The 22847-nt window shown below is 42.1% G+C and overlaps 1 protein-coding gene across 5 annotated transcripts in view; it reads left to right on the top strand.

The window, feature by feature from the left end:
* LOC109400030 (uncharacterized) overlaps positions 1-22847 on the top strand; it is a 1200131-nt gene that overhangs the window by 435128 nt on the left and 742156 nt on the right. For 4 of the 5 annotated variants that reach the window (XM_062846295.1, XM_062846296.1, XM_062846298.1 and 1 more), the window contains exon 2: positions 2983-3689. The exons of the other annotated variant lie outside the window; for it this stretch is intronic. In XM_062846295.1, the coding sequence (XP_062702279.1) occupies positions 3089-3689 (601 nt within the window). In that variant the 5' untranslated portion in view covers positions 2983-3088. The remainder of the gene's footprint in view (positions 1-2982; positions 3690-22847) is intronic. 5 annotated transcript variants of the gene reach the window in all.

The raw sequence follows: 22847 nt of genomic DNA, 5'->3' as shown, positions 1-22847 counted from the left end.
TCAACCAAAAATCCCCTCGGACTCCATGTAACGCACCTGAGACACCCCCAGAAACGCCTGAGTAACGCCTCTGAAACTTGCCAAAAATTATCTAAAGCTTTCTGAAATGCCTTCGAAATCCCCCTAAAACCCCCTTGGATCCTATGTAACGCACCTGAGACTCGAATCACCTCTGAAACATGCCAAAAATGATCTGAAGCTGTCTGAAATGCCTTCGGAGTCCCCCTAAAACCCCCTCGGACCCCCTGTAACGCACCTGAGACCCTCAGAAACCCCCAAAAAACGCAAACGTGACGCCTGAGTAACGCCTCTTAAAATCACCAAAAAGCCTCTGAAGCTTTCTTAAATGCACTCGAAAACCCCATCGGATCCCATGTAACGCAACTGAGACCCTTCGAAACTTCTTTGCAATCTACGAATCCGTTTAGGTAATGAACTGAACCCATTTACGTAATGAATCCATTTAGGTAAAAACTCTATTTAGGCAGTCCCGACTCGTTACCTAAATGGAGATTTTGGTGTAATGTGATATTGGTGTATATGGTATGGGGAAGATGTCCGGAGCTACCAGAATATCCAGGATGGCGGCCTAAAATCCAAAATGGCGGTTCAAAATTCCAGATGGTGGCTGTTCAATGGAGTCTTAGGCTCTCAAACAAGACAATATGGGTATATTTGGACAGTGACGTCTCGTAACCTTACCTTTTACCTGTTTAACGACCCTAAAACTTGAAATTGCGGAGGATTCAGGATAAGAATCAAATTGCACATGGACGGAAACGGATATTCTCGTCATTTTCTACTAATTACAAGCCAGTTTGTTGAGAAAATTCAAGAATTTACATTCGTTGAACAGGTAGATTTGAGGTTAGGGAATCGCCACTGTATTTGATACAGCGAGGATTTCCGGAGTTCAAAAATAGTAACCAGAATTACCAAAGCGGCGGTCCAATATCCAAAATCCATATCCAAAAAGGCTCTAAAACCATTTAATATGTGTATATCTGGAATGGGTAAGAAGTCTGGGGTTCATAAATCTCGACCAGAATTTGCTAAAGGCGAACTAAAATCGATATGATTTCTGGTACCATGGGATGGATTTTTGTTAATCGTATGAAAGTGTGATATTCACAACATGTCACTTGAATTTTGTTGAACTGGATTTTCAATGGCACAAGAAAGGCGCCATCACCGCTAGGTGGATTCATTAGGGTTTTTTTTGGAAGGAAGCGCAGGAACTGGTATGAAACTAAAATTAAAAGTCGCGTTTTGCAACCATTCTGCGATGAAATCGGCAAACTCTAAGCTCAAGTTATTATTTTACTAACACAGGCTCTTTTTCCCCCAAATTTCTTTCTGTTTTGTCTCTTGTTACGCTTACCGTCTACCCCCGTTTGTTTGAACGACACTTCATGCAAACCAACGGGGTTCATTTTTTAATTTGAACTTCTAGTAACCCTGTGGGCGTCGAAAAACACACTGATGGTAACCTGATTTGCTGTTTTGTTTTGATTCTGCGTTCCGTTTCACACCGTTCCATGGGAAGAATGACGTTTGAACCATTTTTAGTTTGAACCAACCCGGGAGCTTCTTGACAGCTGCCGAACAACGTCAGCGTACCTAAAAATTTTGGTCCGGGTGGTACTGTCAGATTCAAAGCGGCAAGCGCTACTTTTGAAAAAGACGAAAACCGACAATAACAAACCGCACAAAAAATATTAAAACATTAAACAGAAACCTTAATTTGTTGTTTCCGCTTTTTTGTTGTAGATAAATGCAAATTAAGTGCGGCATGATGAATTTGTTTACTAGAAGCGAAAATTATATCTATAAAACGGATAAAGTCAAAACAGTCGGCTTTCATAAAATTAATAAGAAACTCGTGTTTTCTTTTAGTGCGGTTATTAGGCATTAGTAAGTAATAAATTAGGTTACTCATGCTAACATTTTACAGCTACATATCTGGTAGCAAAGCCAAAATGGAAGTTAAAAATAATCATTTGCAGATGTTTTTTTTTCGAGTTTGATCGTCGGTTTGGTCTAGCATGCGCAGTAATCAATTAATATGGAAGACCGTTTAAACATGTGCTTTTATTACATTTCTTACATCAAATAAAAAAATCAAAATAATTTCAATTTAAAGAACATTAGTTTTTGCGCTTCTGTTGAATACGTCCTTTTGATACGAAACGCTAGTCTCTTATTGGCTTCCACTCACCACGAAACAAAAAGATGTTTTCGCATGGACAAAAAATGTTGCGTCAGTGAAGGATGGACCCGTTGTTTACGAACAGTAGCGACATCTGCGATTTGCAAGTAGGTACGCGAAACTGAGCTCATCTGTCAAGTTACGGGGGGGTTGCTCACCTCCTAACGTCATACCAAAAGAGCTCCCGATCCACAGGATACCGTTTTTCGATAAGCATCGACAGCACACCAACCAGCTGGTATCCATCGCCGGATGGAACTATACGAGAAGCAACGAGATAAGAATTTATGGACGCCACGGCAATTTGCAATCCCATTTAGGGTATCGCGCTACTTGGGCGGTGGTTTTCTTCGTCTGTTATTTTCATCTGTTTTCCACTGTAACTCGGTCAATTTTGAACCGATTGACTTGAAATTTTGTACACGGGTAGATACTATACCTATCTCACCGCATTCCAAGAATTGTGTCAATTGGTTCAAGATTGACTGAGTTATAGTGGAAAACAGACGAATATAGAAGCCACCGCCCAAGTAGCGCGATTCCCTACGTAGAGGTTTTGCAAGCGAGCATAGTTGGTGCGCCCGCCGCCAACATTGTGTAAAGTGAAAAAATCACCTAGAGCAGCAGATCGGATGGCTACCCAGGTTGCTCTACGTGATTTTGCGCATGTCAGACTGACAGGTGCCCGGTGGAAATTGAACATCATTTCAATTAGAATTTCCACGGGCACCACATTTCCAAACTTAGCCACGAATCCCATTTGCTCGCCGCAGGTGTGAGCATCGCAGTGCAAGTGGTGCAGCCAAACGACGCTAATAAAGATTAAACTTCACCCACAAGTATAATGAGAAAGTCCCGAATAAAGAAGATTCGCATAAAATGAGACGACGGTGCAATGGGGACGGCGCTCTGGTTGGCCACGCTGCCGCCAGGGTGCGAAGAAGAAGAAGAAGAGAAAATTACAGTGCGCGAAGAATTCGGCAAGCGACGGCGACGACGACGGAGACTACGACGCAGTCACAGCTACGATTGGATTCGGTGGCACCTGTATGGACGGGACCAGTCACCGAAGCGAATTTCACCACCGACCACCCTCCAAGTGGTGTCACGATTAACGACCACTGGGGAGCAGGGCGCAAATTTAGTGCCCTGCTCCTGGTGGCTGCCGCCGGATGCTGCTGTTTTGGGACGATGGGTCCCACCGTAGTGAGGGCTAGTGAGTTTCCTGAGCGGGAGTGTTGTGATCCCGTTTACCCACCGTTGCCGGACCCGGATCCAATACCGCCGGGAGGAGGACCGGTACTGCCGACTACTACCATCTCTACCAGTTCTTCTGGTGGAATGGGAGGTTTGGGAATGGGTGGGACAGGTGGATTGGGGGGTTTGCCCGGTGGATTAGAAGGACCAGAAGGTATCGTCGTAGGAGCACCTGGAGGAATCGGCCACGTGGGAGTGTCGAAGAACACGATTGGTTATTCGGGTAAGTAAAATACTCTACTCAATATTGTCATACTATTTAGTAAACGATTTATTTTAAACATAAACTGGAATCACATTTGACTACGGGAAAAACAACGTAAAAAGGTAGAAACTCACCTTTTCTGTTTAGCTTTAGCTGTACGACAAATGTTACAGTTGGTACCCACTGTGTGTTTCAACAATAGAGAAATCCTCTGCAAACGAAGTTTTAGGTATTCCATATATGCCTTACGATATGCCTACCTTTTCAGCTTATTATCTTATTTGTTTTTATTATTATTACTATTTATTAACGACACTTTGCCATTATTGTGGCATTCGTGTCATATTATCTCAATTGTGTTTAAATGTAATACGTCGGACTTTAAGGTCAATGTAGGGAACAGATAACAGAAGGGCGGCTCCAGAGGAACGATGCCATCTAATTGAAAATGTGTCGCCTCCTATTTCATCATCTGCCTAACCAACCATGCGCGTAGGGGTTTAACCGTTATCATTGACGATGTTCCATATACTAGGCGCCCCTCTACATTTTGCCGAAATTGCGAAAATTCCGTTCCATGCCATATTTTTTGTGCACGGGCCTGATGGGCGTAACTACAACGCATTCGGCCCCTCAGCTCCAATGTAGTGCGTCCTTGATATGCACTGCATCCAGTGCCCAAGTAACTATTTCAATTCCTTTTAGATTTGATTATTTTTATGGAAGCTTTATCACAGCATGACCAATTCATGGAACATTTATAGTTGTTTTTATCAAGAGAAAACAATCTTCGTTCGTTTGCGGTTTTTAAGTTGTCTTCAAGTTAACTTTGAAATTCGTGCATAAAACAACTGAATTTACAAGAGCATTAAATCTTATAATAAGTTTTAAGGCGTATTTGAAGTTATTTTCAACACATAACATCAACATATTTTATTAAAAGTTTATGCTTCGTTTATTCAAGTGCATTTCATCTGGCTAATCCTCCTTTAAAAACTTCTTGAAGCCTTCTATTCTTGAGCTAGAGCCATTACTCTGGAACAAGAACTATGCGAAATAATGATAAGACAACGAACTTTGTTTCAATACAAATAATGAATGTAACAAATTGGTTGAAAAACCGCGTTCTCATGCAAATATAAACACATAAACATGTTTACTCACTGATAATTTAGCCATTCTTGTGCTCAAAAGTAATCATATCAACGAAATAATGATTTTACGGCCAATCAAAAATGCGAGTAGCTGGCTGCTGTCGTCCTGCATTCAACCAGTTTCTCACACAGGCCATAGCTATGCGAATTGAAAATGAAACGGGTACTTACTGTGGCTCTGCTCAAGCTCATGCCAAATAGTGTAATTGTAGTAAATTTCACTTCATTATTAATAGCCAAAATACAGGGAAACAAAATAGAATCAGCAGATCTTGACGCGAAATACCGCGACATGTACAGAGACAAGTTTCTAGCATCGAAAACGTAAACAAACAATTGTCAAAGGCTGTTACTCTTGTATAAAACGAATAAGTTTCATTTAAGACGAACAAATCTGCCTTAAGATCATAACTAGTAAAAATAATCTTCAATAAAGGCTGCAGCGTTCATGCAAGGTGACTTGGTTCCATCATTGTTTTGAGGGGGTTTGGATTAAAGGTAATAACAATTGATGGCGGCTGCATGAGTTTTGTTCGCTTGGAACGGCAGCCATGCTTAGAAGGAATTGAAAAAGTGGCGTAGCCTTTTGTTTTTAAAGGAAATTTATGTCTTTGTATATTAATGATTGATATTATTTTTGATGCGCTTTGTAATTTTCGTATGTTTTTGGTGGCATATCAACGAAAAAGTAGGTATGGCACGGTAAATTTCGATTCCCTGTCATCAATGATCTGTCAGGCAATTTAAATGTTTTAGCCATTTCAATTTGATGAAAATTAAATCGCAGTTCAATTAATATTTCATCCATGAAACAAAACTTGTTTGCATCTGCATAATGCTTAGGTAAAAGATTTCATTTATTATGCACTGTTGACACTTTTGAGAAAGAAAGCTAAAAGATCAACATGCCTCAAGATATTCTTGTTAAAGTTTCATGAAGTTCTTATAATCAATCATCAGCGCATGTACATAAATACAACTAGTTTCAAAGCAGTCTTCAAAAGCAGCTTTGAAGATCTCCTGAAGAGTGGGCCAGATTAGTCTTATGGATGTTTTATACCTATTTTATCTCAGATTTGCAGAACAAAGAGCTTTATTGCTAAGTTTTATGATTCTATCTTAGAAATTACTTCAAGATTGCCACAAAAGTATAATTTTTACTTGGGTGTGCACAATTTTGAAGCTATAGTTACGCGAATATACCTAACCCAAGTAACAATCTTAACTCTATTTGGTTTTATTTGTTTTTATGATAGTTTTATCGGAACATTGCATATTCTAGTTGATCTTATCGGAGTCTCAGCTGAGCACAACTATCCTTCGTCAATATGTGGTTTTAAAAACACCTCCAAGAATACTTGAGGTTCAGTTCATAAAACCATAAACACAACAAGAACTGTTGAACTTATTCTCAGTTTTATAAGGTTCTTGTAGTTATCTTCAATCATCCGTTCTTGATCAAGAGTAACTGTTCTCGCATAAAAACAGTTTGGTACATGAAAAATACAAGAAAAAACTCAAGCATCAGATTTTGATTCTCATCGTTCCATTATTGCTGCTAATCAAGAACACCTACCCGGAAACCCAACCGCAACGCGGTGCAGTGCCAAGTTCCTCCGGTTGCAGCATTCGAAATGAGGTGGGTATGGTCATCTAGGACATCGTTTCCCGTGCAATCGGGGTTCCAATCATCGATCTTCAAAATCAACAACTACTTACCTGTTGGAAGTGCTGACCGGAGGAACGAGGCACTGCACCGCATCAAGGCCGGTTATCGAAAAAGGTCTGTCTGGTTGGCAACGGTACCGGGCTGATAAATAAATTCATCGGACGAGATTCAGAAAATCCACCGCGGTGCGATAATTTATTGTTTGTTTACAATTTGGCGTACATGTTTTATGACGTTCTAGGCGGAGTTTGCATAAACCTATATCAAGAACGTTATAAATATGAGTACTCTTGAGTAATACTTCTTACCCTTGCATAAGATGAAATAAATTTAAGGCGTTCTGGATGGAGGCCAACCAGGCTGCATTGAGAACGTTATAAATCCTAGTATTCTTGAGTTATGCTTTTAGCTCTGGCATGAGTTGAAAGAAATTTAAGACGATCTTATGGTGATGTTGATTAATACCATCGATGATGGACCGACCACCGGCCTAGATTTCAATGAAAGCCATGTTGAGAAAACTCATGAGCAATGTTCGCATGACCAGGAATAATATTTTTAAATATTTTATTAGTGCGTTATAATGGAAGCGCGTTGCAATTTTTGGAAGTATCTTGCAACATTTATACGATGAATTTCGCTTGGCATTTGGCATCCTTGTTACACCACGGAAATATTTCCAATTTGTGTAATAAATTAATCCCGATTACAATAATGTGTCATTTTCATTGTGTTTTTAATTTCAATTTAATTCATCAAACTTTTCTGTCGACATAAAAGCTGCATCAGCAATAACACTGACAAATTTATTAACGTTTTATCGTGCACTTGAAGAATTCTACAAGGAGAGAGCAATTCGCCTTGAGGACAACTTGGGAAGTACAACAAGAGAAATTTAAAAACAACTCTCCAAGAGCATCTTAGGATGGGCCTCTTTGGTCTTATGGCGGGTTTATGGTTGAGTTGATGTCGTGTTGCAGAGCAATTTGGTTTATGCATGGTTTTAAAGAACAGGTGTTGAAGAATACTTCAAAAGCATTATAAAATTAATTTTGTTACTTGGGAAGGTAAAGAGATTTGCGAAACGCGTTGAAAGATTATGTAACTCATAATCACTTTGGATTACCAACAATCAAATACTCTGAAGATTTATGGTTCTTGAGACTTTTTTTTAAACCCTGGGGAGAGAATCTGCTCAACAGATATTCGGACGGAAGGTAGTGTGGAGTTAAGGACCGTCTTCTACCTAAAAATAAGAGAAAAGTGAAAGCCAGGACTACTCTTTACTCGACCCACTAAACGATATTCCCATGGTCGCCAAACCCTTCGTCTCTCCGGAACCATCAAGAATGCATTGCCTCAAAGAGGGGCTAGTGCAAGTTTAGCTGCGTAGCCTGCAGCAAAGAACGTCGGTAAATCGCTTTGAGGAGTCCACCAAGGTAGCAAGCTGGCGTTTATTCAGTTTCCCGAGTGGTCCTCACCACACCACTTCCTTTGTCCTCGTAAGGGAAGCAGGGTCGACATTACGCCTGCTTCCAATTACACAACAAGTATCAAGAACTGATTTGACTTTCCCGTAAGTAAGGCCTTTTCAACCAGCCCACAGAATCATGTGCTGACATGGGCCTCCACTTGACCCGACCTTTCCAACCACTGGCTGGGATCCAACCAAGTAGACCGACGCCAACACAAAATTCAGCAAATATTCTCCTCGCGGCCACTCAATCACCTACGTAGCCGACTACGAACCCTTGGACGCCCCTGAACTAGCAATTCTACGAGTCCACGCGCCATCTCCACTGTAGCCCCAAGGCGATGCGAGTGATAGCCGTTGAAACGGCTTCTTTACTTACATTCAGTCCTGGGCACCTACGGTGGTGCAGAGGGTCGAGTTGAAAGATCTCCATCCTGGGCGATTGCCAGCCATCGCTTTGACCTATGGCTAGGTCAAATTTCTGTCGTCTTGCGTCCCATGACGTGCTCATAGCGTGAGTTGTCGGAACCAACCTTCGTGTTGAAGTCGCCCATGAGGATCTTGATATCACCTTTCGGAATCTTGTCCACGACTGCATTTTGACTGTAAAAGTTCTCTTTTTCTTGCAATTCGGTAGCATCGGTTGGCACGTGATATTGGATCTTGGAAAGGTTTTGAACCCGTGTTCTGAATCTGGCAACAATTATCCTCTCCTTAATAGGATCCCACTTCATGTGCGCAGCGTGAACGCTGAGCAGGAAACTAACTGCACGGTGGTGAGGACCGTGTTCACCTCTTAGGCCAGAGTATAGCAGAATTTGACCCGACGCCAATCTGTGTTCTCCAAAGTTCGGCCAACGGACTTCGCTCAGACCTAGGATCTCAAGCTTCATACGGCATGCCTCATTGGCTAATTGGGCCAATTTACCCTGCTGGGCTAGGGTTAATACATTCCAAGTTTCAATTCTTGTCCGTTGTTTCGCGCTAAAAGTCGTTGCCCTTGAATCAGTTCGTAATCTTTCATTTTCGGTTTCTGTAACGTTTTTTTTTGGGTTTCGGAGATAGTGGGTTGTTGGCCTAAGGTCCCCTATCCACCGTGGTGGGGCTGCCACCTTGGGTATAGCTTCCGGTGGAGGAGCATTCCTTATTCAGCCGCTGGATGCCAGAATAGACGCTGTTTGAGCCGCACCTCCTTGGGGAACAGACGCTCGAGACGTACCTTCTCAATCTAGCTGAATTCAGAAGGACAACAGTGCCCAGGCTGCACTACCAGCTAAGCACACAACTCTTAGCTGGTGGTCTTTGTCATCGCTTGACTCGTGGAAGCATGAAGTTGGAACTTGTGAGGAACTGAGCTATGTTGGACGCTCTCCTTTTCGACTCACCGTTTTGCAGTCCTATCTCTCTCCTCGTCGCCAGCCCCAGTCCCTGGCTGTCATATGAAAGAAGGCCAAGGACTAGGATCATGATGCAGAAGAATCCACCGATGAACCCCTACAAAATCTCTGGAGGTTGCTCTGTGGGGGCCATTATACCTCTCGTCTTGGTCATCACATGACCTGTATTCAACGCTCCATGGATTCTTATCGGCACTCTGAAAGTGACCCTCAAAGAAGATTTTTTTGCTTGCCCTTATCTCGGTCTTCAGCGCGACTTTAGCAGCGGCGAACACCATCCGTCTATCGTTTCGCTTATTCTCAGTTCGTGTCCGCTGCAACCACTACCTAGCCCGTAGGCAGGCACGGCGCAGCTAGGTCCGCAATCGCTTAGGTCCACCAGTTGTCGGTGGTCTCCCATTTATAGGGTGGACTAACGTAGGCATCGCACGCACCGCCTAAATTAAATAGGTTCCGCTATCTTTGGAGCACTTCCCTAAATACCCCTTTTTCAAATTACGATGTCTTCCACCTTCGACGGCTTTGCCTTGGCCTAGTCGCCTCTTCCTTTACACGCTGCCTGCTGTTGCTGTAGTCGATACTGTAGCGAACCGGCTGGTGATCGTTCTGAGTATGGTATCCACCGTATACTCTCCAGTTCGAACTGCTTGTAAGACCAGAACTACAAAAAGTAACGTCAATAATCGACACCTCACCGTAAAGGTACTATTAGTACAGACATTAGCGTGGTCGTCATCTATCACGGCCAGTGTTTCTAGCAGGATCTGACCCAGCTCGTTCGTAAAACGGCTTCCCCATTCTACGGCTCAGGCATTGAAGACATCTGCTATTACAACCGGGTTTGGTGTAGTCAGCACTGTCGCCATACAGTCCAGGATCTGCGTGAACTACTCGATTGACCACCGCAGGCGCATAACAGCTACAGAAGAAGACCCCATTCACTTTGGCGACCATGGCATGGCATGCCAGATCTCTGTGTTAACGAGGTAAGGGACAATATACCGTAGGGGTGGTTAGGTACCCCACAGGCTCCGCCAACGACCGAGCATCTTTTTACCCCCTCGATCATGCATTCCACGGCAAGGGTCACCTGAACCCTTGATTTGGGGTAAGTAGTCCTATTTTTAGCCGAAACTATACGGCCAGCTGACTCGCAGAAGGAGGGTGAGGGGGTTCATCAGGCCCTTGGACTATCGTCTCTGCTACCGCTTAGTCTGACCGGTAAAGTACGTACATCGGGGGTGCTAAAAGCTTAAATGCTGATTCTTGTGAGAAAGCGCTTTATATAAAATTATTTAGGTTTATTTTCAGGCGTGAGGCACCCCAGGATATTTATTCTGAAATCGAAACATTTTTTTTCGGATTCAGCCGAGAGCTACACAATGAAATTTATGAATCTAGTACAGAGCTAGGAATTACGCTTCCGGCCATTTAGCCTCCCCTTATCACAATAAACGAGAGGATGCTGAGAACGAATGGTGAGGTCCATCCAAGTATCTCTAGCAGCAGTCTCAGAAGATGACAAGCTTTTGCTGCGGCAAAAATAATGATCTTGTCCGCTTACATTTGTCTCTTCAAACATCAGATGAAGAAGCCATCAGCCGATATCATTTTTTGCTATTCAGTTCAAGAGACGAGAAATTTATATGAAGTAGCTGGAACAATATACAGAAAACTTTGGACAAGATTAGGCAAAGCAGGATCATTGAATATTTTTCGATTATTATAAAGAGGAGAAAATGGTTCAATGATCTTCATTCACTCAGTTAGGTTGATTTGGCAGTTATTTACAATAAACGAATCAGAAATGAATGAATGAGGATGGTGCGCACCTATCCGTGAATAGATGAAAAAGTGCGTCAAACAGATGTTTTCACACTGAGTGGGATCCTCAGAAGAGCTTTCGCTAAACTAGCTATATTGGATGTAGAACAGGAGCATGGTGGCTCCACAGAGGATCATTGAAATGAACTGAAAATCAATGCATTCTCCGATACCGCTTGGTGCCGGTCTTTTACAGAAAATCAAACTCCGTTAGGTGCGAAGGGTAACAAAAATCAAAAGAAATATAAACTTCAACTCTTTAATCGCCACCGAAACCCACAATATCAAACAATGCTTTAAAAGTCCACGCCCAACCACCCTGAAACGGAAAAGCCCTTCAAAGCAGCTAGAGCTTTACATTTTTTGGCTCAATGTTCTCCTAGGGGCAAGACACCCAAGTTAGCAGCGGGTAATTATTTCCACTTTAAATTTCCCCGAACGGAAAACAATTTCCATTCCTCACAAATCCCACACCGAATCTGACTGAGTAAGTGCTCTTAATTCATTTGGGAAAAGCCCTGTTCGTACGGCCGACCAACCGTTACTTTCCTCCGGGGGAATCCACCCACGAGGCGCGGCGGGTTCCATCGAAGCAAAAGCCTATGGCGGAAAAAGGCTCCGGCACGGGAAAATTTCTCTTTCACATTTTCGCCTGTTTTAACGACCGCGCCACCGTCCGGGTAGTGCGCTCTTTAGGTTCACGCATTGCACCGCTTCGTGAAATTCCCCGGCTAACGACACCAAAGTCATCGAGACAAATTTCCCGTCTTCCACAGTTGAATACAAAAAGCAAAAGAGAACAAAACGCACCAACTCGGAGTCGGAATGTATTAATTTGGACACTGTAAGCGTGAATAATAACTGAAGTGGGCGACTGAACGGGAAGACGTGCCGCGAATCCATCGTCTTTTGCGAAGCTTGGAGTCAGCAGTCCTCCTTGCGTGAAAATGGCATCCTGTCAATTGAGTGGAATAAGTTACGGAAGATATGTCCATTGCCCGCTCGGTTTCCTATGGGAGCAAGTCCGTGGTGGGTTGGAGGGGGAAACGTGGCGGTCGAATTGATTCGTAACGCAACAACAACCACCTCTACTATCACTGGTATTCGCGCCGCATCGGTTTGAAGGGACTGGTTCAAAACAGATTCTTGATTTTTTGGATATCTTTCTTGGTGGTCATGAAAAGTATAGAAGTTCTGTAAGCCAGCTTAACGGGGCCTCGCTGCCTACTTCACGCAGAAGGGGCTGCTTTCTCGGGTATACATCCAACCGCTGAATACCTCAGGGTAAAATGCTGTTCGAGCCCCACAATCTTGCTGAACATACGTTCGGGTTGCGCGGTGCGACTCGCACCTGAAACATTTCCTTCAAAATTATGAGGTATACTGTTTCCTGATAGCGTGAGAATCTGCGATTTCAGGAAATCAGTTGACCAGCCTAACGTTCAAACGCCACACGGTAAGTAAATGTAAAAGCCGTTGGCGGACGCCTGCCGTCGCTTTTCATGGCCATTTGAGCTTATGTCCGTAGGAGGGATGCCATAGCTCCATCTCCATCGTCGCCGGTAGTACCGCGGTCGTCGTCGGCACTGAAGAAAGAAGAAAGTAGCACCGTTAAAGAAGCCATCTTTTGGCGAGGCAATTTGGCGCGGCCAGTCAGTGACGGGCGAATGCTAAATATTTAGAATACGGCTCCCGCAGGGTTTACAAGTGTGGTTTGGGGTGGGAGAATGGAAGTTTCAGTTATTTTACGATTGTTTCTTTTGCGGTGGAAATATTGCGGCTGTTGGCGCGGTTTTATGAACCTAGGAGAAAATGATACGGACGGCAGAGAAAATTCAAAATAGCAAATGAGCTTGACGTGGCAAGCGGCGGGAATCAGTTTCGGAGAAATCGATAGTAGAAATTTCCCTGACTGGAATCCTTGATGATGGTCGGTTTTTCGGTTTTGGCACGTGGACGAAGATTAGGAACAGATGACAGAATGAAGTGGTGTGCAATTATGAAAGTGGGCTTATTTTAATAGCTGAGATTAGTAGTCTCGGAGATTAAGTGCCATGAGTCTTTTCACAATATGTCATCATAATGTCTGTTTACCACAACTTATCCAAACTTACCTGTTTACCTTGAATTTATTTAGAATAAAAAATCGAAGAGGACTGCAAGCAAAGCGGCTTGTTCAACTTGAAGATAGATTCACGAAGTGTGTTCTAACTAAACAAACCTGTCGCTATCGGCTTTTGGTGACATCAACGATGGGGCTCCCCGTTTGAGATCCAATTTTGAGGCCGCTCCAGCATCCACATGATATACTAAGAGCACAGCTATCTACAGTTATTAACAAAATTATTGATCACAAACCATGCTTTATTCAAGATTTAAGGGCCATTCTGTGATAATCGACTAGCTCAAGGATCTGCCTTCTCAAGGTCGGCTCGAGACGCTTCAAAGCAGAGGTGAACAAAACAATAGCAGGAACGTACTGGCATGCTACATGGCTCGCGTACAGAAAATTAAATATGAGTGCATAGTGTATTTGACATAATTTATTGTTTTTTTTTCTGTATTGGTATAAGGTTTAACATAGGGATCGAATCCCACTCCCGACAAACTCGCTAAATTCCTTCGGAAGGAAAGTAAAGCGTGGGTCCCGAGATGAACTAGCCTAGGGCTAAAAATCTCGTTAATACAGATAAAAAAATATAGGGTTGCCAGGCACTGGTCACATGGAGAGCAGGCTGTCCCTTGGCACACTCCGTGGGCTAATCGAGTGGGTCCAGTGCAACGATTCCGATGGCTTCACAGGGCTGGTAAACGATCCTCGGGTCACCAGATGGGCGAACCCTCCCCAGGACCGCTAGGTTGGCTGATAGTGCGGGAGCCGTGCGTGGCGTCGATCCAGCGGAGTTCACATGGCTTGCTTTTGGTCAACGGGCCACGAGGGCGAACCGTCCTACGAATTTGGCGTCGATCCGGTGGGCTTTCGTTGGGCTTTGGTCGGTCAACGGACCGTCCGTCCCACGGACCGCTTGGTTGGTTGATCCAGCGAATTCTGTGCATGGCGTCGATCCAGATGGGGTTTCATTTGGCTTGGTGCACCTTGGTGTCCCTTTAGATCGGCCACCTGTTCAGCGGATCAAACCTCACTGACTTCTCTTCGATTTTCCTCCTCTTTTCTCTCCTTCCAGGCTTCCCTCTTTGTAGTGACCGTCATATACACCGCGCTTTTCTCTTCGCTCCATAAAACATGACGAGAAAATAACGCTTTTAAATAGGAAGAAGGGAAGGGACACCATAATCGGACGGGGCTTCAGAGAGGAGCCCACAAGGTTCTCCTTGGCGGAATCGGTAGGACATCAGGAACAGGGTTTCAGGAGTGTTACACTTCAGTAGAAAGAGGAACAATTTTCAACAGAGGATTCATCAGGATGAACAGAGGAAGAGTCTCCAGAAGGACGGAACATCGAGAACGTTACTTGGGGTCCATGAGGAATATTCTCAGAACCGTACTGCCGTCGGACACATAAATGTCACATGTTACATTTTGACATTTTTAAGGATTTGATGTCAAACTTCATATGTTCATACGTATTTTCGAAATGTTTTATCAACATATGAACAGAGAAGAGTAGGTCACCTCCGCAGTCAGAAATTGATTAAAATTTAATTTTTTCACGAAAAAACTTTGCAACCGATTCGTAAATCCTTTCTTAATTCCTCTGAGGATCTCTCTCAAATGTCTATCCAGGATTCTTCTTTGTATTCCTTACGGGATTTCTACCGCAATTCCTTCTTTGAACTCTTACGCAGTATCTTACTGAATAGAATTGCGATTTCTCCCGCAGTTTTTCCTTGAATTCCTGGAGGCTTGTTTGTTCTAGATTTGCTAAGGAGTTTCTCCCAAGACTCCATCCAAAGGTTTCTCTCGATTTGCTCCCAGAGCTTTTTCCGGTATTTTTGGCGTTCTCACTGGGATTTCTGTGAGAAGTTTGTGGGATTTGTACATACAAGAGTTCCTTCTAGAATTTTAGCAGGAGTTTTAGTAGGGTTTTTGCAAGAGCACTTCCCAAGATATCTTTCAACGTTTCTCAAGAGATTTCTTACGGAAACCCTATCAAAATTATTCTAATATTCCTTCAGAGATTTCTATTTGTGCTTGTCCGGGGAAACTTTTCAACAGTTTCTCTTGGGGTTATGTGCAAAAATTCAGTAGTACTTCTATTTCGAGTTCATTTTAGAGTTTCTCGCCTGATTTCTCCAGCAGTTCCTTCGAAAATTTCTCTTAAAAGTTTTCCGACTTCGAGGGAGTCTGAAGAAAGAGCAACATAGAGTTGTAGAGAGACTTTTTCATAGTTGTCGAGGGAATTTCAGTGGATTAAAAATGGTTTTAGGGATTCCAACATTAGTTTCTTGGAACACGCCAATAAGCTTTTAGGGGGCTCAGGGAGTTCTAGAAAACTGTCAAAGGAATTTCTAGAGGAGTTCAAAGAGGTTATGAGCTTTACGAGTTTCAGGTGTATTTAAGAAATTTTAAGGTTTCAGTTTGGCGTAACGCCAGGGCGTTGAAAAGAATTTCATGGACGTTTTAGGGGATCTCAGAAACATGTAGAAGATTTTTAGGAGCATTTCAATCGGTTCCAGGGAGTTTCGGGCGGTATCGATGGTATCGAAGCTACTCTCAGGGAGTTTCAGAGGCCTCGGATGGTTTAATGCAGTTTTCAGGGGCGTTTTACGGGATCTCAGATGAATTTTAGGTGTTCTCAGGTGGATTTAAAAGGGATTAGAGGGCTTTCAGAGGGTTTCTTATGTGTTTTTAGAAGTGATTTTAGAAGATTTCAGGGGGTCTCAGGGGGTACGATATTTCCCATACAAGTCACCCTCCGAAAGTTGCATCAAGTTTTCATACTAACATAAAATGCTTAAAACTATCAAATTCGATTTGGTAAAACGAAATAGTTTGCATCAGTCGTTAATTTAGATGTTAATTGACCAGTTAACCTTTTGATTGCTTAAAAAAATATTAGCATGCTCAATGGCTTGCAGTCAAAATAGCCCAAAATCGCATATTTTGCCCTATAAATTGAGGTATAGCTCAAAATTGTGACGTGTTGGAGCAAATCTGAGCCCAGATTCGGATTCAGCGGCCCAAAATCTGTCAGAGACACATAAGTTTGCTCTTGAGACAGACCAAAAGTTAGTTTTTGTTACACTGTGTTATTTTATGGGAAATACCTATAAGGTGCTGTCGTTTGGTTTTTGTGCGCAAGATATACAGTAAGAACTCGATTTTGTCAGCCCCATTTTGCGACGAACTTTTTGCTCTCATTATCTTACGATCACATTTTAAGCAATTTATTAACATTTATCATCAAGCTACTGTTGAGGTACAGAACATAAAGGAATAAAAAGTTTGAAAAATTGTTTGAGATTTTGAAGAGAGCAAAAAATGAGTTCCAAAAAGGGGCTGACAAGATCGGGTCACTTATGTATAACTTGTTGTGCAAACATGGGTAAAGACAATTCAAGGATATTATAATGCTTTTACGATCATAGCAAATTTCAGCAACTAAAGGGTCCACTATTGGTTAACCCTCTAATACCCAATCCCGCCTTTAGACGGGGTATAGTTTGAGCATTTTTGTAATTTTTGTTTCGTGGAAAATCAAACTTTTTATATTTTTGGCTGATATTTAGGGCTGTTCTGTATATCTCAAAATGGTTTTTGGTGTATTTTGAAGCGTATTTACATTTTTTTAAAAATCATTGAAAAATTCATGTTTTAGTCACCTTTTAGAAGTCATTGTCTATTTTGTATTAAATCGCTACAATTGACCTATTTTAAATTTTTCCCAAATCATTCTATCATTGTTTAATAGTTCAAGGGAATCGAATACACTCTAAAATTATTTTCCTTAAAATTACACGGAAAATAAAATTTTCTGTGAAAAAAAATTAAAATAATAATATTTCAACAATTATCATAAAATCTCAAAATGTTTTAATCTCAAAAAATCCGTTCCCCAAATTGGCTTCCAGGAAAAATAAAAAAGTTTGGGGATGTTCAAAAATAAAAATTAGAAAAATCAAAAACTGAAATTCACGAAATCGAGAATTAAAAAGAATCATCTTCCAAAACATGTTTAAATCGATTTTAGATGACGAAAAATGATATTTAAATCAAAATCAAAAATTTTGGTATTAGAGGGTTAACATACGCTTTGTTGTGTGAATTCACGCACTGACGGCTCAGCAGCTGGAGGCAGAATTTGTGCGTGCGTTGCCTTCGGTGCTCCGATTTATTTTATCCTTTCGCATGTTTAGTTCGATTGATGGCAGGCGATTATCCGGTGAGTTTGTTCCTTGTTATTCTCCTTCAATGGATTCTATATCAATTATTATATTAATTTAATTTTATACCATAGGTGATAGTTTGTATTTATATGTTTATTATGTCCTCTTTTCAAAATTTTTTTTCATTGACTTTGTATAGTTCGTCACTATGAGTGTCGACTTGGATTTTTGTTCCGTTTTGTCACTGTTCGGAAATTTTGTCCTCCAGAAGTTGCTCGGAAATTCCTCCAGGAGTCCCCCAGAAATTCATCATGATGTTCTCTGAGAATACCTTTACGATTTTCTAGGGCATTCATACAGGACTTCCTAGTAATCCTTCACGAGTTTCCCGGGTGATTTTCGGAAATTTCGTCATGAGCTATTCTGGAATGCCTCCAGGAGTTCCTTCGTAATCCTGCAGGATTTCCTCGGGAATTCCTCCAGAAAATCCTCCGGGAGTTTCTCGATGATCGCACGGGTGTTTTCCGTGTATTCTTCGGTACCCCCCTTAGGGTTTCTTCAGGAGTTCGCTGGAAACTCTTCCGGGTAATTTTCCCAAGAGGACCTCTACAATTTTTTATCTGGGATTCTTCCAGGGATTCCTCCTGGAATTTTCCCAGGAACACCTTCCTTCTTCATTTCCTCAAGTGATTCCTTCAGGAAAACCCCCAGGGATTCCAGGAATTTCTTCAACAATTAGTCCAGGATTTTTTTTAGGAATTCCTTCAGGAATTCTTCCAAGGATTCCTCCACGCAGATAATTTTATTGCCATTGATTGGCTATATCAGTCAGCTGGTATGCCCGAAACTGACGAAAAAAACTCAAATTTCAAAATCACATGTGCGTTTACTTGACAGATTGAGAGGAAAATGAATAAGAAAAAAATATCAACTGTTTTGGTGGGATTCGAACCCACAACTCCGTATCGCTAGGTCGACGCTGTAACCAACTTGGCCACAGAACAAGTAACGATTCTGTGTAATAGAAAGTCAAACTGGATTCAAAGCACCACCCTAATCGGGTCCGTCTTTCACAACTTTATCTATCTTTCGGTTTGGATGTCACTCGCGGTTGCGCCTTCGGAATGATGAGTGCGAGCGAACACACACTGTGTCTTCGAAATTTGAGTTTTTTTCAACCATTCTTCCAGGAATTGCTCCAGGATTTTTTTTTCAGATAATATCTACAGAAATTCCTCCAGGACTTCCTCCAGGAATACATCACAGAAATTCTCCAGGAATAACTTCAAAATCATCTAGGAATTCCCCAAGGGATTCCTTCAGAAATTCCTCTACAGTGTCCTCCAGAAATTCTTTCAGTAATTTCTTTAGGAATTCTTCCAGTAATTTCTCCAGGAATTTATCCAGGAATTCCTGCAGGGATTCCTACAGCGGTTCTTTCAGGAATTCCTCCAGAGATTTCTCGTAAATTACTCAAGAGATTCTTTCTGGAATTGTCCAAGGGATTCAACCAAGAATTCATCCAGATATTTCTCTTGGAATTCCTCCCGAGATTTTTCCATGAGTTGTTGCAGGTATTCAATTCGGAATCTCTCCTGGAAATTCTACAGGAATTCCTCCTTTATTTCCTGCTGGGATTTCTCTAGCAATTCCTCATGGGATTCCTCCAGGTTTTTCTTCATGGAATCCTCCAGGAATTTCTTCATTGATTCCTACAGGAATTCCTCAAGGGATACAACCAGACATTCTTTTGGAGATTTCTCCACAAGTACATTCAGGTATACCTCCAGGGACTGTTAAGGAAATTCATCAAGGTTTTCCTCAAGGGTCTCCGCCTGGAATTCACCTTCAGGAATTCCTACAGCATTTGCTCTGCAAATTCCTCCCACACCTTCATAAATTCTTCCAGTAATAGCTCCAGGAAATTCGCTAAAGATTTCTCCAACGATTCCTCCAGAATTACTTCATGTGTGCTCCCCCGGAAATCCTCCAGAAATTCCTTCAGTGATTCCTCCACGAATATCTCGATTAATTCCTTCAGGAATGTCTTCATGGATTTCCCCAGAAATTTCACTAGAGATTCCCCCAGTGATTCCTCCAGGTATTAATCCAGGGATTCCTTAAGGAATTTCCTTCAGAAATTCCTCCATTCCTGTAGAGATTCATCCAGAAAATCCTTCAGGAAACTCTCCAGCAATTACTCCAGGAATTCCTGTAGCAATTCCACCAGGAAATATTCCAGAAATTCTACCAGAATTCCTCCATCAATTGCACCCGGAAATACTCCTGGAATGCCCAGGATATACTTCAGAAATTCCTTTATCAAATACTCCAGAAATTCACTCAAGGATTTACAATCAATTTTACTATTACTCTAGAAATTTCTCAAGGATTTACTCTAGAAATTCCTCCAGTAATTCTTTTGAGAAATACTTCAGAAATTCATACAAGAAAAAATCCAGGAATTCTTCCAGGATTTTTAAGACGCCAGAGCAACTAGAGTATCGAATTCTTCGAGTTCAAATGCCAGAAGCTTTCTATTTTAACAATTTCCTATAGCTTCGTTAAGCAACAGAGGATGCGATTTCCTCAATTCATCAACACGACCAACTCGGTTCAGACCCTTTGGCTTTAACAAACCACAACCCACTTCACCTTCCGTTCGTAAACAGATTCGTGGGTGAGTTTAGAGGCCCGAAAACAATCCGAAAAATACACAGAAACCCATGTGCCCATGAGCAGAAAAAGAGCAAAACAAAACCGTATCCACACTCCACAAGGCTACCTTTACTGAAACGTAAAACCCAGTCAAACCACCTATTTGAGGTTGGAGCCGAGCCGACCGTACATTACCGGGGAGAATGCACTGGATCAGTGGGAGATGAGGCGCAAGAGCTTCTAAAAATAGCATATGAGAAGTGTATGTAGGTATAACAAAATCGGATGCGACCGGAAACACTCCGACACATGGCCTACCGTGGGAAGGTCAACGCACAATTGTGATATTACGGAACACCTACTGTGTCGGCTTTAATCACTGCACTGCAGAAAAAATGTTAGAACTCGTCCGGTTTGTTCGTCGGGGTCAACAGCGTCAGAGAGACGTGAACATTTCCCCCAGTGTATTTGCACATTTTTCGCTTTTGTAGTTCTGTTACATAAACCGCCACAGTTTACTCGATCGTGATGAAACGCTTCGGTTCCCTGTGAACCGGAAAATGGTTCGAGATGCGCAGAGAGAGAAAACGGCGGCCTGGCCAGTGGGTTGAAAACAAACTTGGAAGGTGCAATGTTGCACACCGTGGGCAAATATGTTATTTTTGGTAAACATTTGCGTAAACTGCTGCTAATAATCAGTCTTCTTAAATTGATGTAAGGGGTTATTCATATACCATGTCATCTCAGGCCATCACAGGAAAACAAAATTGAAGTGGAAAGAAACACACACTAACAATTATGTTTTTACCGTGTGTATTCAAATTGGAAAATCCTGGTTTTTGGTCCCCTTCTGCCCACTGTCCAAACCAGAAAAAACTAGGAGTGGGTAATGTCTGAGACATAACCGCAATGTTGACGTAGGACAAAGGCTGGAACGACTTTTATATTCTCATAATACAATGTTTGTTGTTATGATAATACAAATGGGTGGACTGATGTGTTGAGTAAAGTTGTTGTGTGATCGATCGCTTTCGCTGAACGCATTCATAACCCAACAATCATTTTTGCTGTATAGGAGTAAAACAAATCACTCTTAAGCTAACTTAAGCTCAAGAAGCTGTTATTCAGCTTGTTCGGTTACTTGGGAAGATTTTGACTAGTTCAAGAGTTATTTCGTTTTGAAGAGAAATGATCAATTTACTCTTCTACGAGAGAACTTTCATCGAGCGGATAAAATTATTAGATAATTGAACGGCGTTAGATAGATCCTTTTAATTGAAGATTAACGTGAAACTCTTTCAATAATACGTTGTTTTCATCTGGGAAGAACAGTGGCCGACTTCACTATTGCTGAACTACCAAGCTTTCAGTCTGTCGCTTTTAACCCTAAAAGGGATACCTGGGGTCCATTGGACCCCAGGCGCCATTCAGAGCTTGTCTTTGATGGAACACACTCAGCGGGGTGACGAAACTGAGGCCATGAAGGTATCCCTTTTAGGGTTAATTAGTGAAACATAACTCTCGAGAAATAATTTTCGCTGATCATGGAAAAGACCGTTTATAAAACGGAAGATTTTTGCAAGACAATTATTGCATGAATTCATCACGCAATGCGAGTTAATTTTACTCATACTGAATGCGGCCGTTTGCTGTCGTGGATGAGATTTCTGGTGCTGTCACCACGACAGCCGAGAGTCATCGCTGAGTTTGTGTGCAGCTGCCTAGCTGGGAGGTGACAATGTCAACGATGTCATCTCCCTTCTCCTTGACTGATCCAAGGAAAATGACGAAAGTTAACAGAGGAAACAGCTGTTATGCCCCTAGATTAGCAGATGAAGCTCCTCCCATTCGGCGGGCTTTCCAGTTTATTCCGTTTGCATGACCCGCCCACATTGTGTCAGACGCTTTAAACGACTAATCAACCGTTCTTTGAGACAATTTCTAATCGAACGGATGAACTAACCGAAGTATTGAAAAGTTAAGATCATTTTAATTCGATAAATATTAGAACGAAACAATGTTTCAGGCACAATTTGTCCGAATAAGATACTAGAACAATTAGAACAATTAGAGACCGGCTATACTGTTGCTAAGTTTTCAGTCTGTCGCTTTTAATTATCCGATTCATAATTCTGGAGGAATCATTTTCGATGGTCCTGAAAAGGACCTTTTAAATAATAGAAGATTTCGGCAAGACAATTGAAAATTCTCTCTCTCTTCTTGGCGTAACGTCCTCACTGGGACAAAGCCTGCTTCTCAGCTTAGTGTTTTATGAGCACTTCCACAGTTATTAACTGAGAGCTTCCTCTGCCAATGACCATTTTGCATGCGTATATCGTGTGGCAGGCACGAAGATACTCTATGCCCAAGGAAGTCAAGGAAATTTCCTTTACGAAAAGATCCTGGACCGACCGGGAATCGAACCCGTCACCCTCAGCATGGTCATGCTGAATACCCGTGCGTTTACCGCCTCGGCTATATGGGCCCTCGCAATTGAAAATTATCCGCACTGAATGCTGGAAGCCGTCGAAAACTGCCATCGCTTACTGCCGTGGATGAGATTCCTGGTTCTATCAGCTAAATAGCCGAGAGTCGTCGCAGGATTGGTGCGCAGCTGCGGAGGTGACATTCACTCCCTTTGACTGATCCAACGAAAATGACGGAAGAAAACAGAGGTCACTGCTTTTATTCCCCTTGATTAGCAGATTAGGC

The sequence above is a fragment of the Aedes albopictus genome, chromosome 1 (assembly GCF_035046485.1).
Source record: "Aedes albopictus strain Foshan chromosome 1, AalbF5, whole genome shotgun sequence".
Taxonomy (NCBI): Eukaryota; Metazoa; Arthropoda; class Insecta; order Diptera; family Culicidae; genus Aedes; species Aedes albopictus.
Note: the sequence above shows the minus strand (reverse complement) of the source record. Positions and strands in the feature narration are given on the sequence as shown.